The sequence below is a fragment of the Perna viridis genome, chromosome 9, assembly GCF_037379345.1.
Source record: "Perna viridis isolate PV_CMFRI_1.1 ecotype Kerala chromosome 9, ASM3737934v1, whole genome shotgun sequence".
NCBI classification, from domain to species: domain Eukaryota; kingdom Metazoa; phylum Mollusca; class Bivalvia; order Mytilida; family Mytilidae; genus Perna; species Perna viridis.
Window position 1 is genome coordinate 34487528 of NC_142453.1, and position 21956 is coordinate 34509483.

Consider the following 21956-nt stretch of genomic DNA (forward strand, 5'->3'; position numbering starts at 1 on the left):
TATGGTGCACCCGATGCAACCCGTGTTATCCTATTAAATAGACCTTATATTAGTTGGGTTACGTTTCTCTATAAACTATATGATATACCATGTTAACACAAGTTATGGGGTTACTCTCTACAAATAATGTAACACGGTAAATACACCATGGTAGTTTATAATATGGAATTATCCTATTCAAGTAATGTAACATAGCAAATGGACTGTTTTATGATTTAGCACGGTGTTACCTTATTCAAGCATATAACCTTGGTAATTTCTTTTTGACAAAGAGGCTGAATATTGTATTCCTTGCATGAAAAATATACAAAATATTTGAAACCACATGTATGCTTTGTATCTAAAGTTTTAGCTGATCTTTATTGACTAAACTAGTGAATGTGCCACGGTTACGATATGTCTACATCGTATAAAGCTAATACAGACTAAAGTAAGTAAATAATGCAATTACATATTTTGGTAAAACACAGATTTTTCCGAAATATGTTTTATTACTTGAATATGATAACCTCGTATTATAAACTACCATGGGGTATTTACCGTGTTACATTATTTGTAGAGAGTAACCCCATAACTTGTGTTAACATTGTATACCATATAGTTTATTGAGAAACATAACCCCACTAACATAAGGTAGGTCTATTTAATAGGATAACCTCAGTTGTATCGGTGTACACCTTTTGTTTGTTTAAGTACATGTATATTGGGTCAATAATTGTGTCGTGGTGTATTTTTCTTTGCTGGGTGAGTAAATGTGTTTTCTTCTGTTCGATATCACATCATTGATTGATTTGGGCAGGACATATCCATGTATATATATGTATATATGTAAGGTTGCGACAAGGAATTACAAGTTTGTTGTTGATAATTATAACTGCATTATCATAGCAGCACCTCTGAAAGGATATATAAAATTTCAAGTCTATGATGGGGTTGTATCCCATAAAACTGAAAATCAGTGAGATTAAGGACTGTCATTGGTGTACAGCCTAATTCGTGCTTTTGAATTGTTTATAATAGTATCATATTTTATTCCAATTATAAAAATTCTATATTAATGCCTCTTTAGTTTTGTTAACCCAGTTATGGGGAAATTTGAATAGGGGTATAGGATTTTAGAGTATTGGTCTACAGAGGGTTCCAAATTAACTGTAAACTGGTCGGGGTTAAGGACTGCAATCCAAACACCCGCCCAAAATTTTTAGAGAACAAAGGGGAACTTTGTCCCATATTTCGCGTATTACTTAAGTCGGGGTGCATATTTGATAGTAGGAGCCATGTCCCATGGTAATGCATTTAAATTAAATCAGCTTTTACTTAATCAACATTTAAAGCAAACGATGCTCAATGTAATCGAAGGCGTAGATTTCCATCTGCACCATGAAAACTGATTTATTCAACGGGCCATAGTTTTCCTTTCCTCGTTTGTCTACCCCGGACTTGATTTTTTATGAGCAACTCGGTGGGTGTTTCTAGAAAAGCAGAGGACGCTTACTCTACCGATGCACCTGTTCCATGCTCCCAGTTTTAGTGGAGTCCGAGTTGCTCATTTGCTTTTATTACTTTGTATGTATGATTTTAGTTACTTTATGTTCTTTGTTGTGTATGTCTGTTTTCCATGTCTGGTCTTTGTCCCTGGATTACATTCTTTTGATTACCGCTATAGCCTTGGTTCCCTTGATTACTCTTAAAAAAATGAGTACAACTGTTAAACAACAGATTAACATATATGGGTCCATAGGCATGTATGATGGGGGTGTCCGCAGTACACACGCCCTTCTTACCAATTGCATAATGATTTTCAGGTACCTTTATACCTCCCATTACTGGATCAATTTGTTGCCAAAGAATTTTTTTCAGTATATGCCTATATTTGTATCCGAATAACACAAAAAGCCAAGATTAGTCTTAGTCTTCTTAGGACATCCCGTGTAAAGAAACTAAATACACATGTATATAGGTATCATGATGCAGCACAATGTCACAACTGTTTGTAAAAAAAAGTTGCGGTAACACTAAGGATTTTGCAGTAAAATAAAAAAAATACATACTTCTACCACACCGAAAAATCGCTGAAATTGACATATTTTTCAATGTCAAAGCCATAGAGTATTTATGTTTCAGTAAAAAATGCACATTTGGTATTTTCTTTTAAAGTACTATCACAATCGATAATTCTTGGGTTCTAATGATGATTTTCCCATAAGAAGTCGCATAAATTAGGTTCTACAAATTATTGCTCAACCAAAAACGTCTCTAATTTGGTATAATTCGAAAGATAATTCAATTGTCTACCTAACTAATTTTCATGAAGGAAATTAAAAAAAAACATTAAATATTTTACGCTTACCCATAGAAAACTGGTCCCAGTATATCAAACTAAATTTTCATTCAAAGCATATCGATACTGTAACTCATATTTTAGGCATTCATAACTAGGATAATGATGATGTATCCAACATATCTGACCATTCAGGAGCTTGGAATTTTCTTTAGGGATTACAACTACTATAAAAAGGGTTAATTTCAGAATTTCAGATTTTCTTCTTTATCACCCGTAGTTGTCATTTTTTCATAATACCGTAGTTCAAGCGAGTTTTTTTATGTAACAATACATTTATATAGCACATTAACTTAGCTTTCCAGCTATTCAAAAGAAATTCAACTGACAACGTCAACCATATGTTTAACCCAACTGATGAAAAAAATTGGGCCATCTGAGGGGATTCCAGTCTAGAACTTATGGTGTACCAAGAGCTTCGAAATGATTTTTATTTACAAAACCCAACGTTTAACGTAATTTGTTTGGTACCAGTGGAAAGTTGAGATATTTGGCTGTCAGATGACACCAAAATATGTCAATCTACTTCGTTTTAATAGAAAGTAGAATTTAGAAGAATGAAAAAACCCGCAACTTGTATTTTTGCCTCAATGAGGTACAAAGCGTGACCAAAAATTACAAAAAAATGCTTCAGTTTACTTTTTTGCGACAAAATGAATCATAAATGGGGGGTAAAAGGGCACCTCAAAATCCTAATTTGATTGATGAGTTGGGTGGGGTGGTGTACAGGGTGTTATTTCAGCCCACGTACATTTTTTGTACTATATTTTTCATTGATAATTTTCTAGCAGATTTCAAATTTAAAAATGACATTTAAGGAAATTAAATCATTTAAAATACGAAATGGTGAGTTCAGGTCTGATCGTGTCCGTCCTCCCATTTCAGTTAATCCGTCAGCTAAATGAGCGGTCGGATAATTCTAGTGACCGGGGGTAATGGATTTCTGGGGCAGCATGTCATCAAACATTTACAGCTATATGGAGAGGGGATCACGGAAATACGAGTCCTGGATATCATACCATTCGTTCAAAAGATGGGTTTGTATAAATTTATTTGTCATACTCTGAAAATTATTATCTTTCTATATTGTCTTCCTGAATTGAGAAGAAACGTGTTATTGATAGTCTTTTTAAAAAAATTGTTTAGTAAGTTCGAAAGAGACACCTTTGTGCAAAAGGCAAAACAAATCAAGGTTCAAACACATGACCGGAAACCCATACAACGACGTTGGCGTCGATATGAAATGAAATACTTCTACCATTAACCACGGATGACGAAGCATTTAAAATTACTCGTTTGTTAAACATTTAAACATGAAACAAAGCAGTATAAATATCAAATGACTATTTTGTACCTGTTTACCTTGAAAAGCGATATCTTATATGTTGTTGAAACATCGTTGAGTGACAAGATACGGTGTTCATGATACTGCTGAAATCTTTGATGTACATGTAAATGACTAAAGCTAACACTGATCAACATGTAACGGTATGTTGTCTAAACTACCGTTCACTATGACACACAACATGAAGTATACTGAATTTATTGATCACAGATTACACAGCTACAAAGCCAGTCACATCATTAGTTGGGAATATCCTGGATGCTGAATATCTTAATAAGTCATTACAAGATATTTTTGCTGTCTTCCACCTCGCTTCTATGATTGACGTTTCTCTTTTCCCTGATGACAAGAATATGTATGAAGTAAACGTAAAAGGTAGGTGTTCATTGTTACAGTAGTAAAGACACGTGCTAGGACATGTAATTTCTTAATATATTCATTTAACTATAGACTTTTACATGTAACCGAGAGATACTACTATACATTTGTAACTCCATCCCTTAATTAAGTAGTCGAATTACATGCATATGTTTAAGGAATTTCACTTTTTCTGATCAAGATATTTTTTACGACATAAAGCCACCTCAAATTAAGTCATTAGGATGAGATAATAGATCTATGTCTTCTGACAAAAATATAATCTTACGCATTATACTGAAAATAAAATTGCAAAGCTTCATCGATTTAGGGCATGAAAGTCAATAAGGCAAACTTGAAAATATCATATTAACCTACCAGGAATTAGCAAACTAACTACAAATCGGTCTTCGGTTTTTGGTGCTTTTAATTGTAGAAATTCCGGATAAAAAATAAATCGAGATTGATACTTACAACACCTATCCAGATTTGTTTATGCTGTGTATTACTGACGGCAAACAAACAATACAAGGCTCCTCAATAAAAATATTTTAGAAAGCTTCATCAGTAGCTAAGACGACTATGTTATGTTGTGTATGTAATCATCGTATTCTTTGTACAGGGACGGAACAAATTATAAAAGCTTGTAAAACTAACAACGTGCAGTATTTGATATACTGTGGCTCCCTTGGGTCTTTCTATGGGTATGGTGAGGTACGAGATGGCAATGAAACTACAGTCACTGTCCCAAGTCAGTGTGCACATGGAAGATATGGAGAGACGAAACGTCATGCCCTTAAAAAGGTTCTTCAAGAGAATGGATCTAAACTTAAAAACGGTAAGTTTATGAACTCTTGACACAAGGAAAAGTGAATGAATTGTAACAATAATAGAACTAAGAATAAATCCATAAAGCTTCATGCTAACAGCGTCACATTTCTTATACCTGATTGCGAGTAGAGTTCGGTAAGATACATGTATCGCTCGTCATCGATTTATTCAATACCGTGTATTTGATAAATTACTGGAATGGCAACTGTTTTGATGGCGTACATTGAAGTATTTACGAGACTAACTGACTCAAAAACTACTGATATTGTCTAGTAATATTCAGATTCATTGCTGACGACATACAGTGCACATCTCTTCTAACGTGTCTTTAGAATGAACACAAATCTCCCGGAAAACAATGGAGACCGATTAAAGACAACGTCTGTAAGGGTCTAGAACGAATACTCTGTTTTTGTTTATTCTAGGACATTTCTAGGTCATTACAATGCCTAACAGTTTTTATGTCAGGACAGTTTATGTCAATTCAAGATTAGAACGATTCTCGGCCAGGAAAGCATTCTAGAAATGTCCTGACTAACAGAACAGTTACTGTAGAAAGATTAGAACTGGTCCCTACTCTATATGCTTTAGTTGTCTGATTGGCTGACCTATAATCTTAGGGTACCTATGGAATGCAACCAAAAGCAACTGAATATGCGTACTTAAGACATTTCTGCTCTTCTTATTTTCAGGTAATACATTTTTTACATTGGGAATACTTCCGCCCGGTATGTATGGGGAGTTAGATCCGACGCACAAGATTCGTCGTAGCAGATTTGTTCGTAATGGGGTATATAATCGCATAATGGGTGCCATGGAGGCTAAAATACAGTTTGCATATATCGGAAACGTAGCTTATATGTTTATTAAAGCCTACAAAGCCGTGATAGCAAACCCGGATGTAGCAGGACAATATTACTTTGCAGTGGATGATTCACCTGCACAGTCACATATTGAATATCGGCGTCCATATGTATGCAAGGATATGAAAACTTCGTCTTGGTATTTGCCACACCAGGTTATGTTGTTTATCCTGAAGTTTGTTTCATTTATCTTATTCTTCATCAGACTATTCAAAAATACCAATTTCCCTTTGTCGCCTGACATTATACTTTTTGTGAATACAACATTTTATGTCAGTTATGATAAAGCAAGAACTATGTTAGGATATCAACCTTTATATGACTTCAAAACTTCAGTTCGGAATACTGTAGACAGCATAAAGAAGCATTCTTAGTCAGAAGAGAGCAATTCTAGACTATAATAGTTGAAAAAATCCTAATGCACGAAAATCGTAATATTGTAGAATTCTGATGATTCTGGAGCAGGCATACATTATGTAGATCCATAAATTATTGTGACAAGATATTCATTAAATTATGCTCTAATTGAAAGCTTGTATACGATGTATTTTGTGAAATATAAGGTCAAACTTCTCACTCTGTTGAAGCAAAAATCTTAAGGAGGTAGACTTAGGGTAAGGGACATAACTCTTAAAAATCATTGGAACGTTTGCATTGAGTATTTCACATTAATATCGTGTAAGCATCTAATTAACTTGGATTGATTTTATTCTGCTTCAAATGAAAGCTTGAGAGGCTTTGGTGAAATTGAATATGATACAAACATACATGTATCACTGATTTCATGAGTTATATCCCTTACCATAGGTCTACCTCCTTAAGATGACAACTTTCTGTAGAAAATGAAACTAATAGTGTGTGACATGAATACAAAGCATAGATATCACTTAAAGGTCTTAAACAAGTGTAAACACACTTTCAAGAAAGTTTTGAAAGGCTCCAACAACAGAAGAAATAAAATCCAGAGAATCAGAAAGATATACTTCTTCAAAACTAACTAATAAACAAAATAATGACAAATGGACACATAAATATGGCAAGCCAAAGTGCACAAAAATGAGCATTTTGTAATATTATAAAAAAGATTTTTTTAATATCACAAATTCATTTTCAAATATTACGAATTAGATTTCTTATATAACAAAACATTTTTTTTAATATTAAAAATTCAATTGAATTGCTAATATAAAAAAATTATTTTTGAGTATTAGAAATTGATTTTCTGATATTAGAAAATGGATTTGTCCTATTCAATGACGATTTTTTAATATTTAGGAAATCATTTTGTAATATAAAAAATGTGACTGGTTTTCTAATATTACAAATTCATTTTCTAATATTACAAATTCATTTTCTAATATTACAAATTCAATTTGTAATATTACAAAATGTGTGATATTTCATTATATTACTAAATCAGGAATTTGTATTATTAGAATATAAGTGTTTTCTAATATTAAAAAATGATTTTTTAATACTACAAATTCATTTTTTAATATTACAAATTAGATTTCTAATATCACAGAACACTTTTTAATAAGAAAAATTCATTTGAATTTCTAATATTAAAAAAACTATTTTTTAATATAAGAAATTAATTTTCTAATATTAGAAAATGGATTTGCTGTATTCAGTTGCGATTTTTTAATATTAGAAAATTATTTTGCAATATTAAAAAATGTGACTGATTTTCTAATATTACAAATTCATTTTTCAATATTACAAATTCATTTTCTAATATTACAAATTCATTTTCTAATATTACAAAGTCAATTTGTAATATTACAAAATGTGTGATATTTTATAATATTACTAAATCAGGAATTTGTAATATTAGAAAATGAATTTTTAATATTACAAAATGAATTTCTAATATTAAATTTTTTTTCTAATCTTAAAAAAATGATTTTGTAATATTAGAAATTCATTTTCTAACATTACAAAATATTGATTTTTGTCCACTTTGGATTGTCATACATAAATGACCAACATGTCATGTCATTGGGCAGGCGCATGTCTGCACGGTTGGGTTAAACTAGTTTTATGAGGCCCAAACCGCCTCTTTTAATGTAGTCTGTAAAAGATTTTATTCAAATTTTTGTCTCCTAGTTTATTGTCTATGAAAATAGATTAAAACTAAGTGTGTCAATGGTAACATCGATATGAAAAGACATAAACGAGAAGAAACAAAGGCAAAATCGAGATTGCGGAATCAATGGCGAAGCACCGGTAACATATTAAGTTTTTTTCTGCTTTTCTGTGAAAACCCAACAATAATAATCTAGAGGACGCAATTTAAACAACATATTGGTGACTTTGGGAATAGATACAGCACTGCAGTTAACCTGAAATGATCAGCTTAATCGGCAATTTAACGAAGACATCCCACAAAATCTGGTGACCCAATTCCATTATTATACTCGGCGTCACATAAATAACATACTGTTAAAATTTGAATAAAAATATTTTCTACGACTTTATTGACACCTACCGTCGTTTAAATTGTCTTAAATGACTTGCTCATTCGTTTAGCCAAACTGCTTCTCCCTAAACATTAAATCGTTAAATTCCGGTCAGATTTTAATTCTCGGTGCCAATATTTACATTGTAAAAAGTCGGCCATGTTTACAGTGATCGGGTTGCTAGGAGATGTTGTTTACGTCTAAATGGTTTGTCCAAAAACCGAAGAACCCAGAATGCATTTCGGCGTTATTTCGGATATCTCGGATTTATTTTACGCGAACAACGTACAATACCGAGAAGTTGATCAAGCAGACGATTGTCACCGGAGTTCGACGGGACCTTACGAACTTCGTTTGTAAACAAATCGTCCCGTAGAAACCAACATGGCGGATGTTAGTATGGGATTTTCCCGTAAAGATTTGTTACGCATGATTTAAGCTAATAAGCGACTTGTTTAGGGAGAAGCCGTTTGGCTAAACGAATGAGCAAGTCATTTAAGACAATTTAAACGACGGTAGGTGTCAATAAAGTCGTAGAAAATATTTTTATTCAAATTTTAACAGTATGTTATTTATGTGACGCCGAGTATAGTCAAGAAAAAACATAGTTGCAAAGTTATGATTATACAGTTAATCAGAAAACGTGACATTAGTATACTCGACAAACAAAAAACATCAAATTTTAAAACACAAAAGCATACTCTTTATTCATGCCCTAACAAACTTGTTATAAAAATAAAATTAGAATGAAGACATATTGTTCTTAGATAAGATTTATTTATTTTACTATCAGTAGATAAACATTATATATAATAAAAACAACATCATAAACACACAAGTTTTGCATTGAAATGTGCATGGGAATGCATAATGTTTTACATAAGTACTAGTCTGAACAAAAGTCATACAGCAATCAACTGAATAATTGTTGTACAAAGAGATAATGAACACGATAGATGTACTGTAGGTAATTGAATGTTTCTATAATGTGAAATAATAAGACAATTGTTGGTAATAAACGGTATAAATATAATTTATAAGAAAAATAAGAAAACAAAAAATACTCAAAGATCTAACGTAGCGTTACAATTGCATTGCTTGTGCATACATATTTATATTCAGCAAAAAAATACAAAAAAAATATGATAAGCGAAAACTTAAAGCATACACCTACACACACTTACACACTATAATATAAAAACCCTTATGTTGTAATCAAATAGTTTATCAGTAAAACAGTACATGTAACTCGTTTATGTAGACACTTCTCCAATATATGTACACATGTACATGTTGCAACAGTTCGATGAAACATTAGTTTTTTTTAGAAATTTTGTCCAAATTAAAGTTGACATTTGACTGTAAATTAGATAAAAAGTGTTAGAATAAGAATACGGAACGAAAATGATATTTGACATGTAGCACGGTTCATCGTTCTGAGACAAAAATTTTCATCAACGGAAAGTCAAAATCCGTAAGATGGGGGAATCGATCCAGATAAAAAAACAGCATTTACGAAAACAAAAACATAAGTAATACTATTTGTAGTAATATGAAAAAAGTTATAAAAATCAACTCAAAACGAAATAAAACTAATAAAACCAATATTCCGCTATAGAATAGAAGGCGACGAATTTGGTTTTCATCCACACAATTTACAATCATAAAATCATGTTCAAACATAAATAATAAAGAAGAAAACAAAACTATTTTTGCATTGCTTTTTTCATCTTGAGTCAGTTTAGCTCAGGAAGGCACGACTATAGTATGGCACAGAATTCTGGATAGCAGAGTGAATATCGTAAATAGGTTTGTAACCTAGTACGCGCTTAGCTTTTTCATATGTAACATAGAAGGTCTTGTTCAAAAAATGAATACCTTCAATACTCAGAGGGCTATTAACTTTCTTAACTGGTCGGATTAATACAAGGACCCAGTACGCAAGAAACACGACAACTACCATTATCCATAAAGGTATATACCATGAGAAAAACGAAACACCAACTGCTTCTAGAAACGGCTGAAGGAAGTTTGGCATCGACTGAACAGGGGTGTCGTCTGCTCCGTAGAAACACTCTCCCCCTATATTTTTGCCTTTACGAAACGTATCGAAAGCTTTTACAAACATCATTGCAACATTCCCGACATAGCTAGCCTGTATTTGAGCCTCCATTTTTCCTAGCTTTGGAATTCGCTTAATTCTCCTTCCTTTCATAGATGTAACATATGTATAAACCATGTATGTGTCTAACTCTCCATACATTGGTAGGGGTAAAATTGCACATGTCTGCAACTCTTTACCTAGAAGAAATGGATATTTATTTGATATTCACATAAGTCGCTAGTTGGCATTTATATACAATTTATGACACACATAAAAGAAAAGCATTGTGAGAACTGCATTACGACTTAATTTTATTTTTGGACTTGTTTTTCAATGCTTTTACTGTGTATCTCTCCATCTATCTTTTTTTTTCTTTATTATTTATTGTGTCTCATTGTTTTATACACTAACAGGGTGGTAAGTATATAGTGACCATACCGTTCTTCCGTCCATCCGATCGTACCCGAAACCCCTCCGAAACCACAAAAGAGAATGTAATAAAACTTTTATTTTCTTCATCACATAATGCCATAGTGCACATCCTATTTATTTTTCCACCTACATAACTTTTAGGGCTTTTGATATGGTTTAAGGAAGTTGAGTAGGAACATCAACTATACTCGACGTCATTTCAGACACATTTTCAATTTTATGATACTTTTCTTCAGCTGTTCTATTATCCAGGCAGAGTTGTCTTTCTTTTTAATTTGTTATGCGTTTCTCAGTTTACAAAAAAAAAAAAACAAACAAACATCAGTACTTACAATTGATATGCACAACCAAATAGAATTTTATAATTCCTTACAAGAAATTCCTTTGAAATTCTGTCATTTGTGTTGCTAATTGCGGAATGTTGACAAAATACTGATAATTGTATTATTTAATTTCTATGTTGACAAAAAATGTATTTTCTCGCGAATTTGAAAATAAGCAATTATTTAGTAGGAACGATAACCCTCAGAAGAATTTTTGACACAAAATAAGGCGGTAAATCTTTGTTTTCCTCAAACTACCAACAATCAAAAATCGTCTTGGTAACAAAACCACGACCGATTTAACAATGTAAACATTGTGATCTGAATTTAAAATGTCATCGGATTTGAACAGTTCACATTTTATGGAGAAGCTCTTTTGTGATATGAATGAGCGAGTTATTTAACAAATTTTAAAGATCGGTAGGTGTCAATGAAACTGTAGACCATTTTTTATTTAAAATTTGAACAACATGCATATTAAGTATGTGACGCCGAGTATAGTAAGCTTTTCTCACAGTTTTTCTGTAGGTTTAGACTGTATTGCATAGCGTAATTTGCTCCGTCAGGTATATAATTACCTGCTTTAATTATAACAATAGTGTCCGTATCACCACTGGATATGAGGCGTTTCATGTCATATCGTTAGACTATTAGGTTCAGGCTGACGATTGAATGATTCATATAAGGAGTTATTTGAACTCACCATTTTTAAGAATATCACCGTTTGCGTGTAAGACAATTTCCTGAGCTTTCAATTTTGAAGCAGCATATTCTTTGAAGAGGAACTTATCAGGTAGTCTTACAGAGCGTTCGGTCCCTTCTATAACTTCCTCCTTTCCAACGTACACACTAATTGAGCTACAGTATATGAGGATGGGTACGCTGTTGTTTCTGCATGCCTCTAGGATTACCTCTGTGCCTAAATAAAGAAGCAAAGTTATACAAGGACATCAAGGATAATTGTTTTCAAAGGAAAACCTACTCAAGAAGTTCACTTAGCATACTTGGGCTATGACTGTAACTTACAAAAATAATATTTTTTATAAAAGTACGAACATTATTTAGTTGAGAGACCAAGAACGATATGCGTAAGCTTAGTCGTGTTACTAACTGTTCCGATTATACGGAAGGAATTACATTATTGTACATTAATCATACCTTTTACATTAATTTCGTGCATAGCATCGTCATTAGGGAACAGTCTCGTATCGACTAGTGACGCCATGTGAAACACACAGTCTACCCCTCGACATGCCCTCGTAACAAGATGTAAGTCTGTTACACTTCCAACGAATGATTTCACTGGTGCCGTTTCCTGGTAATCTGAAAATGAAATTGTTTTTCATTTAATCATTTTATTGGTTAATGGTAGTGTTTAAAAAATTGTTAATGAATTTTCAGAAAAAAATATGTTAAGAGGGACAAACAACAGAAGCCAATCAATGATCATTTTCAATGCAAATAAAAGCCTTTTTTTATGTAAGTTTAACTTAAATTTTGTTGGTGGAATATTTATGTACATAACTGATCGTTGAATTTATTCATAAGGAGATGACAAACAGCATCGCAGCCTCTCAAAAATGGAATGGAGAGTTATGTTGTGTAAGAATACCTGACATTCATTGCAGACACATTGTTAGACAAATTATGGGATATAATTGAAATATAGGAATATGTCTCATAGGAGCGTCTTTATGCCATCGATTTTGAAACTAACGTGTCTTTCAATTTATACTATATAAGTTTTCGAATTAATTACTTGATTTTCTTCACATCGATAGTAGCTGAATGGCGAGATGATTTTAACAAATTGAGTTAGTAACAATTGTTTCATTAAAATTTAGAATCTGAAAGGTTTGAATTGTCAGATTCAAAATTTTAATAAAATACAATGATTTTTGCTGGTTGTTCATTTCTATTTAAAACTTTTTTCATATATCAAATGCGTTTGTATGAAAAAAGCAAAAACTAGGAAGGTAAATTTGTTTAAAAAGTAGTGTTATATACCTATTTAGTATATTGCAAGTCTTATACAATAATCCTCTGATAAGAATAAATACCATATCATGACTTCACAATGTTCTACATTTTGTTTTTATAGACAAAAGAAATAAAGTTATCTAAATTATCTACAAACTGTCTGGTCAAAATATCCTGAAATATTACATATTTGTCTCAATTTAATTGCTGTAATCAGTTAATAGATTATTTCGTCTGACTGTAATGTAAATATTTTTATCTATGAGACTTGTTTGTACTAAGCTTCATATGGGTTCATTGTTTTTAAAGTACTCAAGCATCACGAAAATTGCGTACTGAAATATTTTAAAAACGAGCTCAATCTAGTTCTCAACAGGTCATCATATATCGTCTAACTATCCATTATGAATCTTTGGTCTGCTTTGTTAAAGAATTTTTACAACTAAGACGTGTCTGAAGATGGGACTTCTACGTCAATTAGATTTATTTTGCATTTTCCCAAATTAAAGATTATAATTCTATAATGTCTCCCATCAAGTCTTAGGATTACCATATAATAATAAACTATTTTATTTCTGTCTGTAACCATTGATGGAATTCCTATATTGTAATAAAAACATGGTCGCCGATACTGTGCATACAAAACTGTTAGGTTTAGCTAAATTTTGACACAAGTGAAAATGTTCAGCATGATGAGATTTATCCGTTTCAATATGTTAAGCCATATTGGAGTTATTGCCGTTTTCGACTTAGAACCAAACTTTGTATGAATGTTTCTTGGGGTATCCTGCATAGAACTGATGTGGGGATTTTTGATCCGTCAAAAACATGGCCACCATTACTAAAAATAAAAAGTACGGGTCAAACAGTAGTTTTTCGCATATATGCATATATATCGAATACCGTTATGTTTAGCCAAAGTCTGACCGAATAAAAGTGTTTAGCATGATGAGATCTATCTCCTGACACTACTTTACCAAATGGAACCAAAATTGGTATTAATGTTCCTTTTATACATACATATATATATACATATATAGAAGGTCTGAAAAATTCCCAACGATGTTAGAACTGTCAAATTTGCGATGCAAATTTTTGGTCGTTCCCTCCGCGGGACTCGAACTCGTACTGCTGTGCACCACCTGCACAAAGTCCAGCGCCCTAGACCACTCGGCCAGCTAGGCTATATAAAATATAGCTTTCGCTGGCCGGGTCATTCCTCCTCGTAGGATTAATCTAGGGCTGTAACTTAGTACACGATGTAAGGTGGTACGGAACAGTTCATTTAGATGTTAACATGTATGATAGAGGATCAAATTAATGATGCATGTCACAACAAATCAATATTATACAACGTCTCAGAATGTGACGACTATTCGCTACACTGCTCCATCGGAACAAATTGATACAGGGAAGATATGTAAACGTATAGAAAGGTCTGAAATATTCCCAACGATGTTAGAACTGCCAAATTTTTTTGGTCGTTCCCTCAGCGGGACTCGAACTCGTACCGCTGTGACATCTATGGCAACACCGCCTGCACAAAGTCCAGCGCTCTAGACCACTCGGTCAGCTAGGCTATAGCCTAATCGCAAATTTGACAGTTCTTACATTTTTCAAACCTTTCTATATATATATATATATAACTGTCGTTGGGATTTTTGATCTGTGCATAAACATGGCTGCTGTTGCAAAAAGTAGAAGAAAAGGATCAGTCAGAAGTTTTTCACACGTATCTTCAAATTAGCCAAATTCGTTCAATTGCTGAGAGGCTCCTTATTATAAGGCCTACAAAAGTCTCCTGGGATCAGATTTGTCAGACGACTCCATGTATGAGTTACTGCCCTTGAAAGTTGAAAAAAGACGTTATTTTTACAGTTTTCAGCTAATATCTTGAAAACTATAATAGATAGAAAGAAACCTTCAATTGAAGAAATGATCCTTACATCGTATGATAAATCCTACCAAAGTTTTTGTGAGTCAAAATTGTAGGACAACTCTTTGTTTGAGTTATTGCCCTTGAAAGGTAACTAGATGGGCGATGCAGGCACTTCGGAGCCTCTTGGTAAAAAAGTAAGTATTACAAAATAATGTTTTACAATTTAAAGGACGTATGATGGATAAAACATATATGATTTTGAGTATCATATATATTTCATGAGTGTCTTAGATTCATTTCACTTACATGTAGTATAACCAATTCTAAGACAAAATCGATTCACATATACCAGGATATTTTAAACATAGTTTGCAGATTGCAGATATTTCCTAATGTACGTTGTAGTTCACGTCTTAGTTCAGGGACTTTATGGCCGGTTACTGCAATTGATAATGTTTTTTTTTTTTTTGTTTTTTGTTTTTTTTTTTCTGTGCTTGTGATTTTTTCATGAATATACACGGCTACATCGGCGAAAAATGCAGAAGCGCCATTAATTGGACAACAGAATAAAAAGATTACATTAAAAACTGCAGAAAAGGAAAAACAAAATGTAACACAATAGATTAAAGCACTAGAAATATGAACTCCAAATCCGGCAGGGACATCAGGTTCTCCGGATAGGTAAACATATCTTGCTCTATAAGAGTCACCCGTCACATTGCAACGGAGTATATAGTCAAACGCAAGAAGACAGCACTTATTGTCCATTTGAATAATCATTTGTAAAATATTGTGAGTACCAAAATTGATTTGATTGGTTCGATATGACACGACACAATTTGTGACAGTCTTCAGCTTATTTGTCTTATGAAATCTTTAAATTATTCATATGTGTATGAGGTAAATGGGTCTATCTTATCTTACAAAAATTAAGTGTCTCTTATTGCCATGGTAAATTACTACTGCCAAGTATAAATGTTCAAGTAAAACACGTAATGTTTAAGGAAATATTAGAGAGAGAAACAAAACAAGAAAAATTATTAGTATTAAAAAAAAAATACAATGAGTACCCTTTACGTTTGAACAGGCTTGAACGGGTAATCAGGGAACCAAAATTCTAGCGGAAATCAAAAGAATGTAACTCAGGGACAAAGACTAGACATGAAAAACAGGCACACAAAAAAAATATAATAGCCAAAATAATACCTAAAAAGTAACAAAAGTAAATGAGCAACTCGGACTCCACTAAAAAACTGGGAGCATGGACCAGGTGCACCGGTAGGGTAAGTGTCCTCTGCTTTTCTAGAAAAACCTGCTGAAAACACACATAAATCGTTAAATGCTTTTTTTTTGAAATACGAATACATGTCCGTACTTACCCAATCTCTTTTCAAAGGGGACAATATCAAGAACTCGTATTTCCTTCAGATTAGAAGTATACAGTTGTAAATGTTTTATCACATGTTGCCCCAAGAAACCACTTCCTCCTGTTATCAAGACTACAGACGATGTCATATTTACCTGTAGGCAAGAAAATTACTTTAAACAGCATGATTACTTACTTTATTATATGCTATTCGTAAACTTTACAATCTGACAATTTTGATTCAAACGTATGTTAATATAACAAGAATGAAAAAAAGGACTTTAATTGATTCACAACGAAATGTTTCAGAGTACAAAAAAACCCAAATTATTTAGATATTGCAAATTTCAGTTTATATGATCTTTACCACGTAACAATAGCGCAAAAACCAAATGTAAAGGAAGTTCGCGATTCAGAAATAAAGAGTAATCAAGGGAACCAAGGTTATAGTGGTAATCAAAAGAATGTAATACAGGGACAAAGACCAGACATGGAAAACAGACATACACAACAAAGAACATAAAGTAACTAAAATCATACATACAAAGTAACAAAAGTAAATGAGCAACTCGGACTCCACTAAAAACTGGGAGCATGGACCAGGTGCACCGGTAAGGTAAGCGTCCTCTGCTTTTCTAGAAACATCCGCCGAGTTGCTCATATTATATTCAAAAAGTACAAAAAAAAAACAATTCAAAATAACACTTAAATTATTGTTACATTGATCACGCCTCTTCATTAACATGTGTGCTTCGCTTGTTTTTAAAATTATAAAAATGTACTTTTGCATTAATTTACCTCTTGTTTAACCATTATATACGCCTTTTGAAGAGATAACAATTTAATCAAAGACTAAAGTTTGCAAAGTCGCTGATCGTCAAATATTTTCTGCCACTGATTTTGGCTTACTTTCAACATCCAAAATGGCACAAATGCAATATGCTTTAAAATCGGATGATTTCCGCTAGAATCATGGTTCCCTTAATTTGATTACTCTTTCGTGACCGTGATGACCCGAATGTTTTCAATAAAACAACTGGTTACCAGGAACCAGATTAAACACCTGGCGATGGCTATATATGAATATCGGGACCCTGATAATGTATATGACCAACGCAGTCAATCGGAACGGAATCGGAAACAGGGTAATGTCATATAAATTAAATGCTAACCGATCATTTCATCTTTGAATGTAAACTTCCCGTTTTCATACAATCAAAGAGTAATCAAGGGAACCAAAGTTATAGCGGTAATCAAAAGAATGTAATCCAGGGGCAAAGACCAGACATGGAAAACAGACATACACATCAAAGAACATTAAGTAACTAAAATCATACATACAAAGTAACAAAATTAAATGAGCAACTCAAAAACTCACATAGTCATGTGTATGCTATTTTTTTTTAAAAGAGGCACATTTTAACGATCTTTGGGTCGTTTAAGATATTGACCAGGAAAACAGATTAGAAACCAGATTAAACAACTGGCCATGAATATTTATAGATATCGCGCCCCTGTGCCTGAATCGGAAAATGGGTTATGTTTAATACTTAACCGATCATTTCATGTAAACTTCCCGTTCTCATACAAGCAAGAAACACACATAGGTATCACGTGTATGATATTAATGAGGTACATTTTTATCTCGTGCATATATGAAGCTACAATTATGACGCTATGGCAGTAAACACGGCAAAGATGTGCAGCATAACGTGGAGTAGTAATATATAATTATGTAAATCAAATGCGAATATAAATTACTGAAATTACGAGTGCAAGAAGTCGCTAACAATATAAGCGAGTTAAAAAGTAAATTTCGGAATATATTAACTGACGCTCAATTTGTCATTAACTTTAAAAAATATGTCTTTAATGATTGTTTTTGGTCCATTTGCACAAAAAAAAAAAATGGTTAAGAGACTGTTCATGTATATACGAACCAGACAGTTCCTATGATATGAGTGGCACAGGTAAATTTTATCCCACTGAATTTTTTGTTCCAATGCAGTGTATATAACTATCATATGTATGTTAAATAGTATTAAGTTTGTTATAAATCTACAAAGGATGGCCATGAAAATGATTTCAATGTTTCCTAACAAAGCATTCAAAGTTTGCAAAAATTAAAGAGTGATCTCCATTTCTTTCTATGTATTTTGTTTGTCTTTTCAATCGTTTCCAGCTTTCAATTTAGATTAAGGATGCATTTGTAATAAAATGGGTGAAAAAATTATGTTGCGAAGCAAATTTTTTGGTCGTTCCTTCCGGGTACTCGAACTCGTACGGCTGTGACATCTGTGACATCTATGGCAACACCGCCTGCACTAAGACCCTTCTATAACTTAACGTTATCTTCCCTGTATCAATTCGATGGAGCAGTGTAGCGAATAGAGTCGTCACATTCTGAGATGTTATATATATATATATGTGTGTGTGGGTGTGACTGCAAGTTATGAATATTCTGAGATTTAAGTTTATGTAGTTTGACCTCTTTTACAAAATTGATCTCATCTGACTTTTTTTTGCATTCAATGTGACACGTTTTTGGTCATTGATTATCTTTAGTTAAATAATTGTTATAAAAATTGGTGTTGCATGATGGGTGACCCACGGTGAGCAGGGCATGCAAATCTGCCCACATTCAAAAATTTTAAGTGGGGATTTGAGCTGCTTGTTTCTGTTTATACGTTTAAGTCTATTTTTGTTGTGTGCAGCATGATTTTTATTAATTTTCTTAATATATTGCGGCTTTGTTTTGTCACCGGATTTTTTTTTATTTAAATTATGATATTTCTTCGTTTTTTTTCTGAACACAAGTAGTTCGTTTTAATACAATATGGACGTATTATATATTTATCATTACATGTATATTATACAGTTGTGTTAATAATAAAGAAAATAAAATGTTTTTTTTTCTTATTAACAGTATTAATGTAGAGTGATTCTGTCTATCATTAGTGGCTGAAAATTCATTTCGATTATTTTAGAACGGGAAGAAAAAGAAGGTAATTCGGAAACTTTGAATGAATAATGTCTTAGATTTTAATGACCACGTGCCTTTAAAACACATAAACTACACTCGGATCTAAACATACTTAGATCATCTCATATTATCTCTTTTGTTTAGTTTTATGACAGAAAAAAACACTTTTTGAGTTAGAAAGGACAATGAAAAATAATCCTAGGAATGAAATCTTCTGATTCAATACTATTGAAACAATGCAGGTAACAAGAATAATTACAGAAAATATTGTAATTATTATATAGTTTTTAATAACTATTTTGTTTTTTAATGATACATTTGAATATTGAATATTTTTACGATTTCAAATCTATCATTAATGACCTAGAGTACCAAAATTTTCGTGATTTTAAACAAAATCGATAATTGATATCACAAAATAGTAACTTTAAATTCGTTAAACTAAAATTCATAGCTTTAGTAGTATTAAGTGTATTTGGGTAGTTAACCGTTGCAGCGATTTCCAATTAGCAGATTAATATACACAGTTATAGCAAAAATGTTAAATTACATTTGAATTTTGAACGACTTTTTCTGTATGAAGTAGCCAGGACAGTGAAATAGCAATCAAGGGAACCGAGATTCTAGTGGAAATCAAAAGAATGTAATTCTGGGAAAAAGACCAGAAATGGAAAACAGACAAACACAAAAAGAACATAAATCAACCAAAATATACATAAAAAGTAACAAATTAACTTTTTAAGTAAATGAGCAACTCGGACTCCACTAAAAACTCGGAGCATGGAACAGATGTACCGGTATGGCAATCGCCGTCTGCTTTTCTAGAATTTGGAATAGCTATTTGCCATATCCAATAAAATACTAGAAAAAGTCCAAACATTCTAAGCAACGACAACATACGTCCTGGAACGTTATTAGAAAAACGTGGAGTTTCGCGATAATATATAATATTCCGATCACGTTTTATAGTTTTATAAAATATTTGCACAAAATTCAAAAATGCAAATAATGTAAATATAGCCAAATTCGTTATGCTGCACACGTTTTTGAGAAATTTAAATCAAATATTTGTTGTCTTTTAAATTTTTCATAGCTATAGAAAATAGTTTACCCTAAAATATTTCCGATGACTTTGAAACTTTCAAGATAAAATTTAAGTAGTGTATTCAAATAAATATATAAAATTGATAAAGTTGTTGCAAGTTGCAAAAAGAGACCTTTTATGATATGTTTCAGTTGAATATCTGTCAAAAATATTCGATATTTCCTACATAAACTGAAAGTGGTATTAACCTTTGTGTAAGAGTGTGATGAAATAAAAAGATAGAAGGAATATGACAAATTCTGTTTTTTAAATAGTTTACCCTAAAATATTTCCGATAACTTTGAAACTTTCAAGATAAAATTTAAGTAGTGTATTCAAATAAATATATAAAATTGATAAAGTTGTTGCAAGTTGCAAAAAGATACCTTTTATGATATGTTTCAGTTGAATATCTGTTAAAAATATTCGATATTTCCTACATAAACTGAAAGTGGTATTAACCTTTGTGTAAGAGTGTGATGAAATGAAAAGATAGAAGGAATATGACAAATTCTGTTTTTTAAATAGTTTACCCTAAAATATTTCCGATGACTTTGAAACTTTCAAGATAAAATTTAAGTAGTGTATTCAAATAAATATATAAAATTGATAAAGTTGTTGCAAAAAGAGACCTTTTATGATATGTTTCAGTTGAATATCTGTCAAAAATATTCGATATTTCCTACGTAAACTGAAAGTGGTAATTAACTTTTGTGTAAGAGTGTGATGAAATAAAAAGATAGAAAGAATATGACAAATTCTGTTTTTTAACCACATATTTTCCTATTCTAATACAAAAGAAAAAATCTAAATGGACTTACCACGTGTAACCTGTTAACTGTAATATACAAGGTGTTATTTCTGTGATGAAGTGTACATAGGTTTATATAGAGTGATAATTAATATACGCACTTTAACCACAGTACATGTGACTAAACTGCTATCTAAGGGTTGTTAAAACTCACCTGCATTTACGCATTTGAGGAACATTATATATTTATTGAACAATCGATCAAAGTCAAAAAAATATTTTTAAAGTATTAAAATCACGGAAAATACAAAAACCTATCACATTGTGTTATGCATGCGTTGATATAACGAGATAAGGTATGGTGAATATATCACAGAAAGCCCAAAAAAACTGGTGAGCAGGCAAATTGTGACCTCACTGATCTTTGTGAGCAGCATTGTTCAGGGCAACAGAATAAATACGGATACATCGGTCAATTGCATTGGAATTCCAGCGACCTAACTTTTTAATATATGCTTCAAAATAACCTAAGGATGCAAAGTATGTTGCTGTACCAATGCGAAAACTGTGACCTTTGTAATGAGAGGGGTCTATACCTATGACATGTAATATTTTGGCCATTTTGGAAGTAATAAAATGGTGTGTGACCGGATTATGATCCCGAAATTGAAATAATGGCCCTGAACAATGTTTAAAACGTTGTAAATACAAAAATAAAGTTCTAACAGGGCAAAGTTCTGGTTCAGAAGTAGAAGCTTCAATAAAACTAAATATTGGATAATCTGATTTCATGTTTTTGAAATGCCGCAGCTGTATTGTTAAACTTTTCGGAAATTTAGATTTATAAAATTCTGG

At 32.2% G+C, this 21956-nt stretch overlaps 2 protein-coding genes across 3 annotated transcripts; one reads left to right on the plus strand and one right to left on the minus strand.

Annotated features, from left to right (window-relative positions):
- Window positions 1-520: 520 nt before the first annotated feature.
- LOC148607948 (3 beta-hydroxysteroid dehydrogenase/Delta 5-->4-isomerase type 1-like) lies at window positions 521-6268 on the plus strand. 2 transcript variants are annotated; one of them, XM_088546007.1, is made up of 5 exons: window positions 521-633; window positions 3227-3378; window positions 3897-4061; window positions 4666-4881; window positions 5567-6268. In XM_088546007.1, the coding sequence occupies exons 2-5, from the start codon at window positions 3243-3245 to the stop codon at window positions 6109-6111; spliced, it is 1062 nt and encodes a 353-aa protein (XP_088402133.1). In that variant the 5' UTR covers window positions 521-633; window positions 3227-3242; the 3' UTR covers window positions 6112-6268. The 2 variants fall into 2 exon arrangements, with proteins under 2 accessions (XP_088402133.1, XP_088402132.1); XM_088546006.1 differs by lacking the exon at window positions 521-633 and adding an exon at window positions 641-744.
- A 2688-nt stretch (window positions 6269-8956) lies between these two features.
- LOC148607949 (3 beta-hydroxysteroid dehydrogenase/Delta 5-->4-isomerase type 3-like) lies at window positions 8957-21306 on the minus strand. Its single transcript, XM_088545040.1, has 5 exons — window positions 21172-21306; window positions 16297-16438; window positions 12217-12381; window positions 11762-11977; window positions 8957-10500 (listed from the first exon to the last, which is right to left on the minus strand). Exons 2-5 carry the CDS (start codon window positions 16430-16432, stop codon window positions 9941-9943), a joined length of 1077 nt encoding a protein of 358 aa, XP_088401166.1. The 5' UTR covers window positions 16433-16438; window positions 21172-21306; the 3' UTR covers window positions 8957-9940.
- Window positions 21307-21956: the final 650 nt, after the last annotated feature.

Excerpts from the sequence above, each read along its gene's own strand:
- LOC148607949 (XM_088545040.1), bottom strand. The coding sequence starts at position 16,432 with ATGACATCGTCTGTAGTCTTGATAACAGGAGGAAGTGGTTTCTTGGGG. Across the intron at positions 12,382-16,296 it reads CCCCTTTGAAAAGAGATTGG|ATTACCAGGAAACGGCACCA; the intron begins GTAAGTACGGAC and ends TTTCATTTTCAG. Across the intron at positions 10,501-11,761 it reads CGGTGATATTCTTAAAAATG|GTAAAGAGTTGCAGACATGT; the intron begins GTGAGTTCAAAT and ends CATTTCTTCTAG.
- LOC148607948 (XM_088546007.1), top strand. The coding sequence starts at position 3,243 with ATGAGCGGTCGGATAATTCTAGTGACCGGGGGTAATGGATTTCTGGGG. Across the intron at positions 3,379-3,896 it reads ACCATTCGTTCAAAAGATGG|ATTACACAGCTACAAAGCCA; the intron begins GTTTGTATAAAT and ends TATTGATCACAG. Across the intron at positions 4,882-5,566 it reads TGGATCTAAACTTAAAAACG|GTAATACATTTTTTACATTG; the intron begins GTAAGTTTATGA and ends TCTTATTTTCAG.